At 64.8% G+C, this 13,785-nt stretch overlaps 1 protein-coding gene across 1 annotated transcript; it reads right to left on the reverse strand.

Annotated features, from left to right (window-relative positions):
* Positions 1-576: 576 nt before the first annotated feature.
* Positions 577-11,999, reverse strand: LOC144279768 (sodium/potassium-transporting ATPase subunit gamma-like). The gene is made up of 6 exons (XM_077841398.1): positions 11,963-11,999; positions 4,137-4,169; positions 3,757-3,831; positions 1,930-1,963; positions 1,550-1,584; positions 577-1,198 (listed from the first exon to the last, which is right to left on the reverse strand). Exons 1-6 carry the CDS (start codon positions 11,991-11,993, stop codon positions 1,179-1,181), a joined length of 228 nt encoding a protein of 75 aa, XP_077697524.1. The 5' UTR covers positions 11,994-11,999; the 3' UTR covers positions 577-1,178.
* Positions 12,000-13,785: the final 1,786 nt, after the last annotated feature.

The raw sequence follows: 13,785 nt of genomic DNA on the forward strand, positions 1-13,785 counted from the left end.
AAGGGGCAGGGGGCTAGCCTCCCCAATGGAGGATTCACCCGCCGCCCATGGGTGGCTGCACTTCAGCCCCAGGCAAGCCATCCCCATGCAACGTTACGTGTGACTGTTCCCAGTCTGCCCCGCCCTAGAGGTGGCTGCACTGTTCTTTCTCAATTCTTTCTTTGCATGGTCCTGAACACATGGAACCGAGATGTGGAGGATGAAAATACAGCACCTAGCGCAGGGAGTGGGCATCATGTGGAAGACAGGCTGCCCCAGGATAAGAGTACCCCACACAGTGGAAAAGATGAGAAAGAGAACTGCACCATCTTATATGTGTGTGTTTTCCTGCTGCCCTCTGCTGGAAGGGATCAGTCCTGCTGCGTGTGTCATAAACCCTGTACCGCGGATGGCTGCTGGGGATTCCCCCTCACCTCGGCACTGGCCTTGTAGTACTACACTGGGTGGGAGTCATGAGTGAGGGGCACCAGCAGACCTGGGGGTGGGGGGAGCCCAGGGCTGGGCTAGCAGGGGGCTGCAAGTTGGGAGTGAGGGGCATTGGCGATGGGGGTGAATAACAAAGTCGGAATAACAAAGTAAGAAACAACCCCATGTTTATTGAGCGCTGGGTCTGCTCTGCCCCGTGCTTGGGGGTGTGGGGGGCAGCCATAGGGTGGCGCCCCCTGGGGGCAGCTGAAAACACGTCATGAAAGCAGCACCCTGTCAGCATCCAGCTGCTGGCCCAGGGCCCAGGGCCCCGGGCCCAGGTGAGGCCTGTGTCTGGGCCTGGCGGGATGTTTTGGTGGTGTGTGGCCGTCCCCCCACATGGAGCACCCGCCCAATGCAGCGGGGAGGGGGGTGCCGTAAGCAAAGCAGTAATGGCATGAGAGTCACATGTGCTGGGGGGGACAGGAAGTGAAGGGGACCCAATGGGTCAAGATGGGGGGGGGGCAAGTGAGGCTAAGAGACCCCCCCTCCCTGCATATGGTGCCTGCTCCCAGCATGCAATGGGCTCGCCAACCAATTGGAGGCAGAGGTTCTAAAAGACAGAGGCTCAGATAACGGGGTTCCCCCTTCCCTGCCCCCACGGATGTCGCCGGGCGCTGGAGCCGAGGTCTTGGAGCTGTCCTGGGCGAGGGGGGGGCTGCAGGGTCTGCACCCCCCAGCCAGAGGGGGGCGCTACATTCCAATCACCAGGCCTACGCGCTGCCTGCTGGAGCTGCAAGAGAAACGGGGGGAGGGGGAGGAGTGAGAGAGGGACAGGGGAGATCAGGGCCTGAGGGGACCCCAGTGTCCAGGAGCTTCCTCCTCACCTCCAGCCCCAGCTGGGAAGATGCTTCGGCAGCTGCAGGAGGGCGTTGCCATGGCGTTACCATGGTGCCCCCACATCCCTGGCAACATCCTTCTCCAATGGAGACAAAGCAGCATCTGGAGGGGGAGCCTCACCTGACCCCCCCCGGCCCCCCCAACAGAGGGACAACCCCTTCCTCTACAGGACAGTCTGATGCCAGCCAGCAGGGGGCAGCAGGGACACCCCCCACCCCCATACAGACCCCCGACCTTCACTTACTTGGGGTCTTTCCTGGTTGCCTGGCCTCCGGCAGGCTGAGAGGGGACACAAAAGGGGAGACAGGTAAATTGTGGGGGGGAGGTCAAGGAGGGCTGGTGGGACTGTGGGGGGCAGCTAGAGTGGGGGGAAGTGGGGGTCTGCCCCACGGGGTTGGGAGGCAGTTAGAGTGGGGGAGATGCCCCTGGGGGACAGTGGGGGTCTTCTCCAGGGGGCCGGGGGCAATTACAATGTGGGGAGCTGCCCCGTGGTCAAAGGGGGGCAGTTACAATGTGGGGAGCTGCCCCTGGGAGTAGTTAGAGCAGGAGGCAGTGGGGGGCTGCCAAGGGGGCCGGGGAGCAAGGGGAGCAGTTATAGCGGGGGGGGGTGGGTGCAGCACCTACCTGGAGTCGGACTTTTTACATTTGAATTTCTTACCTGCAGGGAAGAGAGAGAGAGAGTGAGGGGGGGCAGCTGGGGGCAGGAGGGATTTGGGGGCAGATGATGGGGCAGGAGACCAAAGGGGAAGGGGTGGAGGGAGTAGTTGTGTGGGATAGGGTGAAGTTCAGGGGGGCAGGTAAGGGGCTGGCTGGGGGGGTGGCTCTGGGGCACAGGGGGCCTGACCAGGGAGGTTTGGGGTACAGGCGGCTGGCTGAGGGGCCAGCTTTGGGAGTTTGGGGAGCCAGCCAGGGAGTTTGGGGTGCAAGGGCCCGGCCGGGGGCGGGGGTTCTGGGAGGTTTGGGAGGCCGAGCAGAGGGGTTCAGAGGGCGGGGAACTGGCCAGGGGGTTTAGGGCCAGCTGAGGGGGTTCAGGGTTCATGGGAGATTGGGGCGCTGGCCGAGGGGGTTCAGGGGGCAGCCAGTGAAGTTTGGGGGTGGGGTTAGGGGCTGGCCAGGGGTTTGGGGGGTTGGGGGACCAGCCAGGGGAGTTTGGGAGTGGGAAACTGGCCAGGGGGATGCGGGGCTGGCTGGGGGGTTCAAGAGTCACGGGGGCTGTGGAGCCGGACACTGGGATTCAGAGTGGAGGGCTCGCTGGGGGGTTTAGAGGCTGGCCGGGAAGCTCAGGGGCAGGGTTGGCAGGCAGGCCGGGGTGGGGTTTCCATGTTTTGGGGGTTCAAGTGGCCAGCTGGGGGGTTTCAGTGTTATGGGGAGTTTGAGGGGCTGGCCGGGGAGGGTTGGTGTTCAGGGATGATTTGAGGGGGCGGCCAGAGGTTAGAGGGGCTAGGGGTCCAGCCAGGGGAGTTTGGGGGCAGAGGGCTGGGGGCTGGCCGGCTGGCCGGCGGGGTGTGGGATTTGGGTTTGGCTGAGGGTTTTAGGGGCAAGCCAGGGCTCTTGGGAGGATTGGGGGCCTGGCCGGAGGAGTTCGGGGGTGGAGGGTTGGCTTGCGGGGGATAGGAGCCAGCTGGGAGCTCAGGGGCTTGGGGGGCCAGCTGGGGGATGGGGTTCGGAGTTGAGGGCTGGCCAGGAGGAAGGGGGTCAGCTGGGGGAATTCAGGAGGGTTGTGGGGCCAGTTGCGGGGTTGGGGTTCAGGGGTTTGCAGGGCTGGCCGGCAGGATTCGGGGGTGGCGGATGGCTGGAGTTTAGTGGCCAGACAGGGGACTTGGGTGTTGGGGGTCTGCTGGGAGGTTTGAGGCGGTTTGGGAGCCAGCCAGGGGAGTTTGGGGGGATATGGGGACGACTGGGGGAGTTTTTGGGGTTGGGGGGCCTCTGTGGGGTTTGGGAGGGGTTGGGGGCCAGCCGGGGGAGTTTGGGGAGTTCGGGGCCTGCTGGTGGTTTCAGGGGCCAGCTGTTGGAGTTTCGGGGGGTTATGGGGCCGGGTGGGAGAGTTTGGGGTTTGAGGGGCCTGCTGGGGGGTTCAGGTGGGTTCTGGGGCCTGCTGGATTGTTTGGGGGGCTCGGGGGGCTTCTGGGGGGTTCAGGGAGTTCAGGGGCCAGCTGGGGGAGTTTGGGGGGCCTGCTGGGTGGTTCGGGGGGTTATGGGGCCAGCTGGGAGGGGTTAGGGACATTGTGGGGCTGGCCAGGGGAGTTTGGGGGGCTTTAGGAGCCTGCTGTGGGGGTTGGGGGGTTATGGGGTGTTCGGGGAAGTTTGGGGGGTTGGGGGCCCTGCTGAGGGGGTTGGGGGGCCAGCTAGGGGTTCAGAAGGGTTCTAGGACCTGCTGAGGGGTTATGGGGTGTTACGCGGCCATCCAGGGGAGTTTGGGGGGGTTGAGGGGCCAGACGGAGGATCACTCACTCAGCGCTGTCAGGATGCCCACCACGAACATGACAATGGCCAGGACAAGGCCGACCACGCGCAGGGTGTCATAGTCTGGGAGGAGAGGAGGGGTCAGAGACAGACAACCCCACAGCCGCTCGCCCCAGCCCCACAGCCCCCTGCCCCAGCCCGCTACCCCCTGCCCCCCCAGCTCCCACCAGCTCTAGTGAGGCCCCATGTTCCAGCAGACACCCCAGATGTGAGCTGGGCCAGGGGACGCCACGGAGGATCCCTGCTAGGCAGTGCCCCCCAAACTGGGGGCCAGACATGTGGAGCCGCAAACGGGGACAACTCCGGCCCCCTCCCAGCAGCACAGAAACATCAGCCCACGGGGCAGCCACACGGGTGGCCCCACTCACCGTAGGAGAAGGGATCCCGGTGTCCGTGGCCATCTGGAGAGAGAAGAGAGAGAGAGACGAACCCCTGAGCTACCCCAGCCCCGGAGAGGGCTCACCCGGCCCTGAGATGCAGCCACCTCTGGGGTGGGGCAGCTGGGGAACAGCTGCACATAACACCGCACGGGAGTTTGAGATAGGGAGGGACAGAGACTCCCATGTCATTCGCAGCAGCAGGATCATTGCTGCAGGGCAGAGGAAACCCCTGGCAAAGCCATTAACCCGGGCCAGAGCTCCCACCCTGGTTCGCACCCGCCTCCCCCAGCCTTGGCGAAAATGTCTTGCACTGAGTGAAGTCATCAAGAATCCAGGACAGGTCAGCAGCCCAGCACCCCCAGCGAGCCCCCTGCCCTGCTCCCCACAGCACAGCGCCCCCCACTGAGCCCCCGCCCCACTCCCTGCAGCCCAGCGCCCCCAGCGAGCCCCCTGCCCTGCTCCCCACAGCACAGCGCCCCCTACTGAGCCCCGGCCCCGCTCCCTGCAGCCCAGCGCCCCCAGCAAGCCCCCTGCCCTGCTCTCCACAGCACAGCGCCCCCTACTGAACCTTCGCCCCGCTCCCTGCAGCCCAGCGCCCCCAGCGAGCCCCCTGTCCTGCTCCCCACAGCACAGTGCCCCCCACTGAGTCCCCGCCCCACTCCTTGCAGCACAGCGCCCCCAGCGAGCCGCCTGCCCTGGTCCCCACAGCACAGCACCCCCTACTGAGCCCCCGTCCTGCTCCCTGCAGCCCAGCGCCCCCAGCGAGCCCCCTGCCCTGCTCCCCACAGCACAGCGCCCCCCACTGAGCCCCCTCCCCGCCCCATTCCCTGCAGCGCTGTCTGTTGGGGTGGCCCTGCAGGATGAATAATGCAAACCCCAATGCAGGCCATGGGGGGTTGCCATGGAAACAAGCACATCAGGAGTCTGCATCCTCAGCTGGCTGCCAGGGCGGGGTGGGGGGGCAGCAGGGAGGGAACCGGGGACCTGGCACCCAGCCACCACCTGCGGAAACCAGCCCTGGCACGGCCCTGCCAGTGACCGGCAGCCCCCTGCTCTCCTAGCCCTGGGTCCCGGCAGAGGGATCCGCGTGGGGGTACCTGGGGAGGTTCCCGGCTCTGGCACCTGGCCAGGGAATCAAGGGCTGGGCATAGACAGACAGATGGAGACCGGCAGGGAGTGCCCCCCAACACGCACCCACTCTGCCCTCCTGGTCCCCCCACCCCTGCATGGGCTGTGTCCTAGCAACCGGGGGGGGGGGCAAAGAGCACGTCCACCCCCCCAATATTAGGGCTCAACCTCAGGATGGGTGTAAGACAAAGACTGGCCATGACTCTACCCACCCCTGGGAGGCTCTGAGCCCTGCCCCCCAACCCTGGGCCGCCTCTACTGAGCCCCACTCCCCACCCCACCTCTGGGTCTCTTTCCCTACCCCCATCGTCTGGCCATTGGTTGACTGTCCCCATGTCCACCTCAACCCTAGATCCATGAGGTCAGCACTGACTGTGAGGGGGGAGCATCCCTGCATCACAGCCCCCCCCCCCGGTGAGCCCCCGCCCTGCTCCCTGCTGACTCCCTACCCCCACAGCACAGCGCCCCCCACTGAGCCCCCTGCTCCCTGCATCACAGCGCCCCCGCGGAGACCCCGCCCTGCTCCCTGCATCACAGCGCCCCCTGCTGACTCCCTACCCCCACAGCACAGTGCCCCCCGCTGAGCCCCCTGCTCCCTGCATCACAGCGCCCCCCACTGAGCCCCCGCCCTGTTCCCTGCATCACAGCGCCCCGTGCTGAGCCCCCGCCCTGCTCCCTGCATGACAGCGCCCCCCGCGGAGCCCCCGCCCTGCTCCCTGCATCACAGCACCCCCCGCAGAGCCCCCGCCCTGCTCCCTGCATCACAGCGCCCCCTGCTGACTCCCTACCCCCACAGCACAGTGCCCCCCGCTGAGCCCCCTGCTCCCTGCATCACAGTGCCCCCGCAGAGCCCCCACCCTGCTCCCTGCATCACAGCTCCCCCTGCTGAGCCCCCACCCTGCTCCCTGCATCACAGCGCCCCCTGCTGACTCCCTACCCCCACAGCACAGTGCCCCCCACTAAACCCCCTGCTCCCTGCATCTCAGCGCCCCCCGCGGAGCCCCCGCCCTGCTCCCTGCAGGCTCAGCAGCTGGGGGGCTCTGCAAGCAAACCAGCCACGCTCTCGCCCAGTGGCAGGTCAGCCGCCAGGCGAGCTCCCTCAGCCCAGATGCTGCCAGAGCTCTCGCCCGTTGCTGGGAGAGGGGGGGAGCTGCCCCCCAGTACAACTGATCCAGCAATGCTGCCTGAGTCTGCCGAGAGCCTACACCCATTGCTGGGAGAGGGATGGACTCTTCTGTTCATCTCAAGAGGGTGTTAATCCTGAAGCCTAGTGACAACAGTGTAGATGCCCACAGAGCCCTGTGCTGCTCAGCTGCTACACACACACACACACACACAGCTTGCACAGACACACACACAACACTCAGAGTGCTGCGCTGGCTTATCAGTGCCCAACTGGAGGGGGTGAGTGGGAGAGGCTGGAGAGGCTGGTGGGGTCACGGTGAGGGTGTGCAGTGTGTGTGAGTGCAGGGTTGATGCTGTTGTGGGGCAGTCTGAATGTGTGTGTGTGTGTGTGTGTAACCAACACTATAGCTGCATTAGAGCTGCACTGTTAATTTGAACTGCCCACCAGATTCAAAGCACACAGAGCTCACGGAGCACGGCTACGCTGGGAGTAACACACACGGCACAGAACACAGTGCACACACGCACACCCCCTGCACAGACAACACACTGCACAGAATGGACACACACACTAGGGGTGTAAAATGTTAACGGGTTAACCCGCCTTAACCGTCATTAACCCCTGGGCTGGCCAACCAACCAGCCCACGGACCCCCACAGCCCCACGCCAACCAACTGGCCCACCGACCCCTGGAGCCCCACGCCAACCAACCAGCCCACGGACCCCCACAGCCCCACGCCAACCAACTGGCCCACCGACCCCTGGAGCCCCACGCCAACCAACCGGCCCACGGACCCCCACAGCCCCATGCCAACCAACCGGCCCGCCGACCCCTGGAGCCCCACGCCAACCAACCGGCCCACGGACCCCCACAGCCCCATGCCAACCAACCGGCCCGCCGACCCCCGCAGCCCCAGGCCAACCAACCAGCCCGCCGACCCCCGCAGCCCCACGCCCACCAAGCGGCCCGCCGACCCCCGCCAACCAACTGGCCTACCGACCCCCGCAGCCCCATGCCAGACAACCGGCCCGCCGACCCCAGCAGCCCCATGCCGGCCAACCAGCCCACCGACCCCACAGCCCCACGCCAACCAACCGGCCCACCGACCCCCGCAGCCTCACACCAACCAACCGGCCCACCAAACCCCGCAGCCCCACGCCCACCAACCAGCCCGCCGACCCCCGCAGCCCCACGCCAACCAACTGGCCAGCCGACCCCAGCAGCCTCACACCAACCAACCGGCCCGCCGACCCCCGCAGCCTCATGCCGGACAACCAACCCGCCGACCCCCGCAGCCCCACGCCAACCAACCGGCCCGCCGACCCCCGCAGCCCCATGCCAGACAACCAGCCGGCCGACCCCAGCAGCCCCATGCCAACCAACCAACCCACCGACCCCCGCAGCCCACAGCGACTGACCAGCCCACCAACTCCAACGGCCCCACGCCGGCCAACTGGCCCGCCGACCCCAGCAGCCCCACACCAGCCAGCCAGCTGACCCCAGCCCCTGCCACACCGGCCGGCTGAACCTGACCTCAGCCCCTCTCCTTTTAATCAGTTAACCGTTTAAACAATCATTTTACTCATTGAAATGGTTCACTTTTTGAACGCTATTTACATCCCTAAGACACACACACAGCACAGAGTGGAACACACCCACTGCATAGAGCACACACACACACAGAGCCGGACGCAGACAGCTCCCGAATCCCTGTGCTGACCGGGGGGGGTGGGGGGGGACTCTTGGCAGCGCAGCCAGCCGCAGAGCCACAGCCCAGCCAGCACGAACTCCCCACGCCAGAGCCCGGCCCCGAGACACACAAACCCCGTAGGCACCCGCTGCCCCCCCAGACACCCAGCGCACACTCGCAGTACACACCCCACTGCCCCCCCATTCGCTCGATCCCACACCCACAGGGGAGAGTGGCTACACACCGCAGTGCACACGCACACCACACACTGCACTACACAACACCCCGTGCGACACAGCCCACCAAACCCCTTCAGCATGCGCACCCCCCCCTTGCACAACCCCCCACCGCGCGCACACAACCCCAACACAACAGCCCACTGCACACCTGCGAGGGGCCGGGGGGCGGACAGGCAGACAACACCTAAAAGCCAGTCCCTTGGAGTCAGGCACACTGCTGCCCCTAGGCAGCCTCACACTCACACACTATAGCACTTACACCGTCACCCCCTCACAACCCAATACACCCCCAAACATACACACAATCACAACCTCACTTGGCCACACTCATTGTGACCCAGCACACACACTGCCAGACCCTTGCAAAAATTCACACACACATACAAATTGTCAGGCCCTCGCAACCCGACACCGAGCCCCACAAACATCCCACAGCGTGTGCCGACACACGCATGCACACACAGCCCCACACCCACAAAGGACATGGGGTAGCGAGAGACTCTTTCACAGCCCGACAATCACACACCATTGCGGCCTGAGGAAGGCTGCGGTAAGAGTACTGTGCTGTACGATGGGAACCCACCCCACACCCAGTTACACCCTGAACACGCACTGTGCCCACACACACACACACACACACCCCCGCACTCACACACACAGCCCACCCTATCTGCAGCAACTCCATGGGGACTGCAGGGGAAAGGGACAGACAGAGTGCACTTCCCCACACAACCTTACACCGTATACACTGACACAACACACACACACACAACCTCACACACATTCGCACCACATACACTAACACAACATACGCCTTATGCCTCAAAACACGCTGCACTGCATACACATGGGACACACACACGCACCACACACATACTGTACCAGACACACACACTGCACGAGGGCTCCCAGTTCCCATCCCAGTCACTCCCGCAGCCTCTGGTAAAGGGGGAGCCGGGAGTCGTAGCCCCACAGCTCCCTCCTCCCCCAGGTCCCCCCCCCCCCGCCCCACAGCTCCCTGCTCCCCCAGGCCCCCCCAACTGCCCCCCTCCCCACAGCTCCCTGCTCCCCCAGGCCCTCCCTGCGCCACAGCTCCCTGCTCCCCAGGCCCCCCCTGACTCCCCCCTCCCCACAGCTCCCTGCTCCCCGCAGACACCACCCCCCTGCCGCTGCCTCCCCGAAGCTGATCTGCAGCCCCTCTCACTTCCTGTGTGTGGCAGCTGCTTCCCAGCTATGTCTGGAGCTGTGAGTGTCCCGGAGCCAGCCAGCCCTGAATCCATCCCTCCATCCCTCCCTCCGTCCATCCAGCCCTGAATCCATCCCTCCCTCCATCCCTGAATCCATCCCTCCATCCATCCATCCCTGAATCCATCCCTCCAGCCAGCCAGCCTTGTATCCATCCCTCCATCCATTCCTCCCTCCATCCCTGAATCCATCCCTCCATCCCTCTCTCCATCCAGCCCTAAATCCATGCCTCCATCCATCCAGCCCTGTATCCATCCATCCCTCCATCCAACCCTGTATCCATCCCTCTATCCATCCCTCCGTCCAGCCCTGTATCCATCCCTCCACCCCTCCCTCCATCCAGCCCTGAATTCATGCCTCCATCCATCCAGCCCTGTATCCATCCCTCCCTCTGTCCAGCCCTGTGTCCATCCCTCCATCCATTCCTCCCGCCACCCCTGAATCCATCCCTCCATCCAACCCTGTATCCATCCCTCTATCCTCCATCCATCCAGCCCTGTATCCATCCCTCCATCCCTCTCTTCGACCAGCCCTGTATCCATCCCTCCATCCAGCCCTGAATCCATCCCTCCATCCATCCAGCCCTGAATCCATCCCTCCAGCCAGCCAGCGTTGTATCATCCCTCCATCCATTCCTCCCTCCATCCCTGAATCCATCCCTCCATCCCTCCATCCCTCTCTCCATCCAGCCCTGAATCCATGCCTCCAGCCAGCCAGCCCTGTATCCATCCATCCCTCCACCCAACCCTGTATCCACCCCTCTATTCTTCCCTCCATCCAGCCCTGTATCTATCCCTCCCTCCATCCAGCCCTGTATCCATCCCTCCATCCATTCCTCCCTCCACCCCTGAATCCATCCCTCCATCCCTCCCTCCGACCAGCCCTGTATCCATCCCTCCATCCAGCCCTGAATCCATCCCTCCATCCAGCCCTGAATCCATCCCTCTATCCTTCCCTACATCCAGCCCTGAATCCATCCCTCCTCCCCCCGCACACACCTTCCCTCTGTCCATCAGCCCCTTGGGGCAGAGCCGTGTGCCCAGGCAGGGAGCTGGCATGGTGAGGATGGGGGGGAGGGGACCTTGGGCAGCAGCCCGGCACTCTGGCCATTGGGGGGTGAGTCTGATGTGGAGGAGTGGGGTGGCTCTTCAGGGAGAGGGGGGTGGGATGCCAGGGGTTGGGTGGTGCAGCGGGAGCAGGGGGCAGGCAGAGGGCTGCAATGCCAGGGACTCGGGCTGCATGGGCGCAGCGGTCCTGCAGTTCTGGCTTCAGCATCAGGGATGAAGGGGGGATTCGGGCTTTGTGGATGCAGCGGATTCGGGCACTGTGGGAGCAGGGGGAATCAGGCACCATGGGAGCAGGGGGAGTTGGGCACCATGGGAGCAGGGGTATTTGGGCACTTTGAGCAGAGGGGAACAGGGCACCCTGGGCACAGGGGAATGAGGCACTGTGGGCAGAGGGGAATCGGGTACCATAGGAGCAGGGGGAGTCGGGCACTGCGGGCGCAGGGGAGTCGGGCACCACAGGCGCAGGGGAGTCGGGCACCATGGGCAGAGGGGAGTCGGGCACCGTGGGCAGAGGGGAGTTGGGCACTGCGGGCGCAGGGGAATCGGGCACCACGGGCGCAGGGGAATCGGGCACCGCGGGCGCAGGGGAATCGGGCACCGCGGGCAGAGGGGAGTCAGGCACTGCAAGCACAGGGGAATCAGGCACTGTGGGCAGAGGGGAGTCGGGAACTGTGGGCAGAGGGGAATCAGGCACCGCGGGCAGAGGGGAATCAGGCACTGCGGGCGCAGGGGAGTTGGGCACCGTGGGCAGAGGGGAGTCGGGCACTGCGGGCAGAGGGGAGTCGGGCACCGTGGGCAGAGGGGAATCAGGCACTGCGGGCGCAGGGGAGTTGGGCACCGTGGGCAGAGGGGAGTCGGGCACTGCGGGCGCAGGGGAATCAGGCACCGCGGGCGCAGGGGAATCAGGCACCGGGGGCAGAGGGGAGTCGGGCACTGCGGGCAGAGGGGAGTCGGGCACTGCGGGCAGAGGGGAGTCGGGCACCGTGGGCAGAGGAGAGTCGGGCACTGCGGGCAGAGGGGAGTTGGGCACCGTGGGCAGAGGGGAGTCGGGCACTGCGGGCGCAGGGGAATCGGGCACCGCGGGCGCAGGGGAATCAGGCACCGCGGGCAGAGGGGAGTCGGGCACCGTGGGCAGAGGGGAGTCGGGCACTGCGGGCAGAGGGGAGTCGGGCACCGTGGGCAGAGGGGAATCAGGCACTGCGGGCGCAGGGGAGTTGGGCACCGTGGGCAGAGGGGAGTCGGGCACCGCGGGCAGAGGGAGGATCTGGGCACCGTGGGATTCAGGCCCCCTGGTGCGGGTGGCCGGGGAGGGGCTCACCGTGCCTAGGTGCCTCGGTGGGGGTGGCCATGCTGCAGCCGCGGCTCTCTCCCGTCGCAGGAGCGAATGCGGCAGCGGCCGAGGGAGGGAGCGGGCGGGAAGCGGTTTTTTTTTTTTTTTTTTCCGCTGCGCATGGAGGAGGGCGGCGGCCAATGGGAGTCAGACGCGGCTGGGCTCGGGGTGGGGGGCGGGGGGAGCTGCCTGGCTGGGGAGGGGGCAACCTCTCCAGCCGGCCCTGCCGTGCTCCCCCCACTCCTGTCACCTGCAGCTACCTCGACTCTCCACAGGGCTTCCCCAGCGTTACCTACAGGGTGGTTCTCCAGTCCCTGAGATGCAGCCACCTCTAGGGTGGGGCAGCCGGGGAACAGCCACACATAACACCATAGAGGGACAGCTCACCTGGCACTGAGAGGCAGCCACTCCTGGGGTAGGGCAGCCAGGGAACAGCCGCACATAACACCACAGAAGGACAACTCACTTGTCACTGAGATGCAGCCACTTCTGGGGCAGGACAACCAGGGAACAGCCACACATAACACCATAGAGGGACAGCTCACTTGGCACTGAGATGCAGCCACTTCTGGGGCAGGGCAGCCAGGGAACAGCCACACATAACACCATAGAAGGACAGCTCACCTGGCACTGAGATGCAGCCACCTCTGGGGCAGGACAGCCAGGGAACAGCCGCACATAACACCATAGAGGGACAGCTCACCTGGCACTGAGATGCAGCCACCTCTGGGGCAGGACAGCCAGAGAACAGCCGCACATAACACCATAGAGGGACAGCTCACCTGGCACTGAGATGCAGCCACCTCTGGGGCAGGACAGCCAGGGAACAGCTGCACATAACACCATAGAGGGACAGCTCACCTGGCACTGAGATGCAGCCACCTCTGGGGCAGGGTGGCTGGGGAACAGCCGCACATTACACCATAGAGGGACAGCTCACCTGGCACTGAGATGCAGCCACCTCTGGGGCAGGGTGGCTGGGGAACAGCCACACATAATGCCACAGCAAGATCGCTAGTCCAGTGTGGAGATGCAGCCACCAACCCCACATACTCCCCTGCCCCACCCTCCCAGAGCCGCCCCACGTGCCCACCAACCTGGGTTAGGTGCCCCACCTCTCACAGTGCTGGGAGCAGTCAAAGATGCAGACACCCCCTCCCACAGAAAAGCATGTTCATCATAGAAGTTGCCTTCTTTTGTGTGCAGACCCCCCCCCCCCACCCCGACCCACTGCACAGACCCACAGTGAGGCCTGGTCTATGCTGCCACTTTAATAGTGCTGCAACTTCCTCGCTCAGGGGTGTGAACCCCCCACCCCGAGCGCTGCAAGTCTCAGCGCTGGAAAGCAGCAGCATAGGAAGAGCCCCAGCGTGGGGAGCTGCTCCCCTCATGGGGGGGGCTTTTTCCCCCACGCTGGTGCCACGACTACACAGCCACGTTAACGACACCGCGCTTTAGCCTGGCTAGTGGAGACATGCCCTGAGACAGTCCCTGCCCCACAGCACCCAGTTTAAACCGCCACAGTGGGGGAGGGGAAACTGAGGCACCAAGTGGGAAAGGGCCTTTGGCGGTTTCCAGATCCACCAGCCACAGGAGTTGAAGGGCCAAACTAGGTGAAGATGGATGGGGGGGGGGAGGGAGGGAGGAGGGGGGAGATATACAATTATGCAAATCACTACCTGGGCTCATTTGTATATCTGCATTCATTTCAGCCTAATCCAGAGAGCCCTGTGGCTGTCCAGCCTGGGCAGGGCTGGGCCAAGAGCTCTGGGGGATTGAGGGTAAAATCTCAAGGGGATACTGGCCAGCAG

The sequence above is a fragment of the Eretmochelys imbricata genome, chromosome 24 (assembly GCF_965152235.1).
Source record: "Eretmochelys imbricata isolate rEreImb1 chromosome 24, rEreImb1.hap1, whole genome shotgun sequence".
Classification (NCBI taxonomy): Eukaryota; Metazoa; Chordata; order Testudines; family Cheloniidae; genus Eretmochelys; species Eretmochelys imbricata.

Coding starts and splice junctions, on each gene's coding strand:
- LOC144279768 (XM_077841398.1), bottom strand. CDS start 11,993: ATGGCCACCCCCACCGAGGCACCTAGGCACG. Junction 3,832..4,136: donor CCGGGATCCCTTCTCCTACG/GTGAGTGGGGCC, acceptor CTCTCCTCCCAG/ACTATGACACCCTGCGCGTG. Junction 1,964..3,756: donor GGGCATCCTGACAGCGCTGA/GTGAGTGATCCT, acceptor TCTTCCCTGCAG/GTAAGAAATTCAAATGTAAA.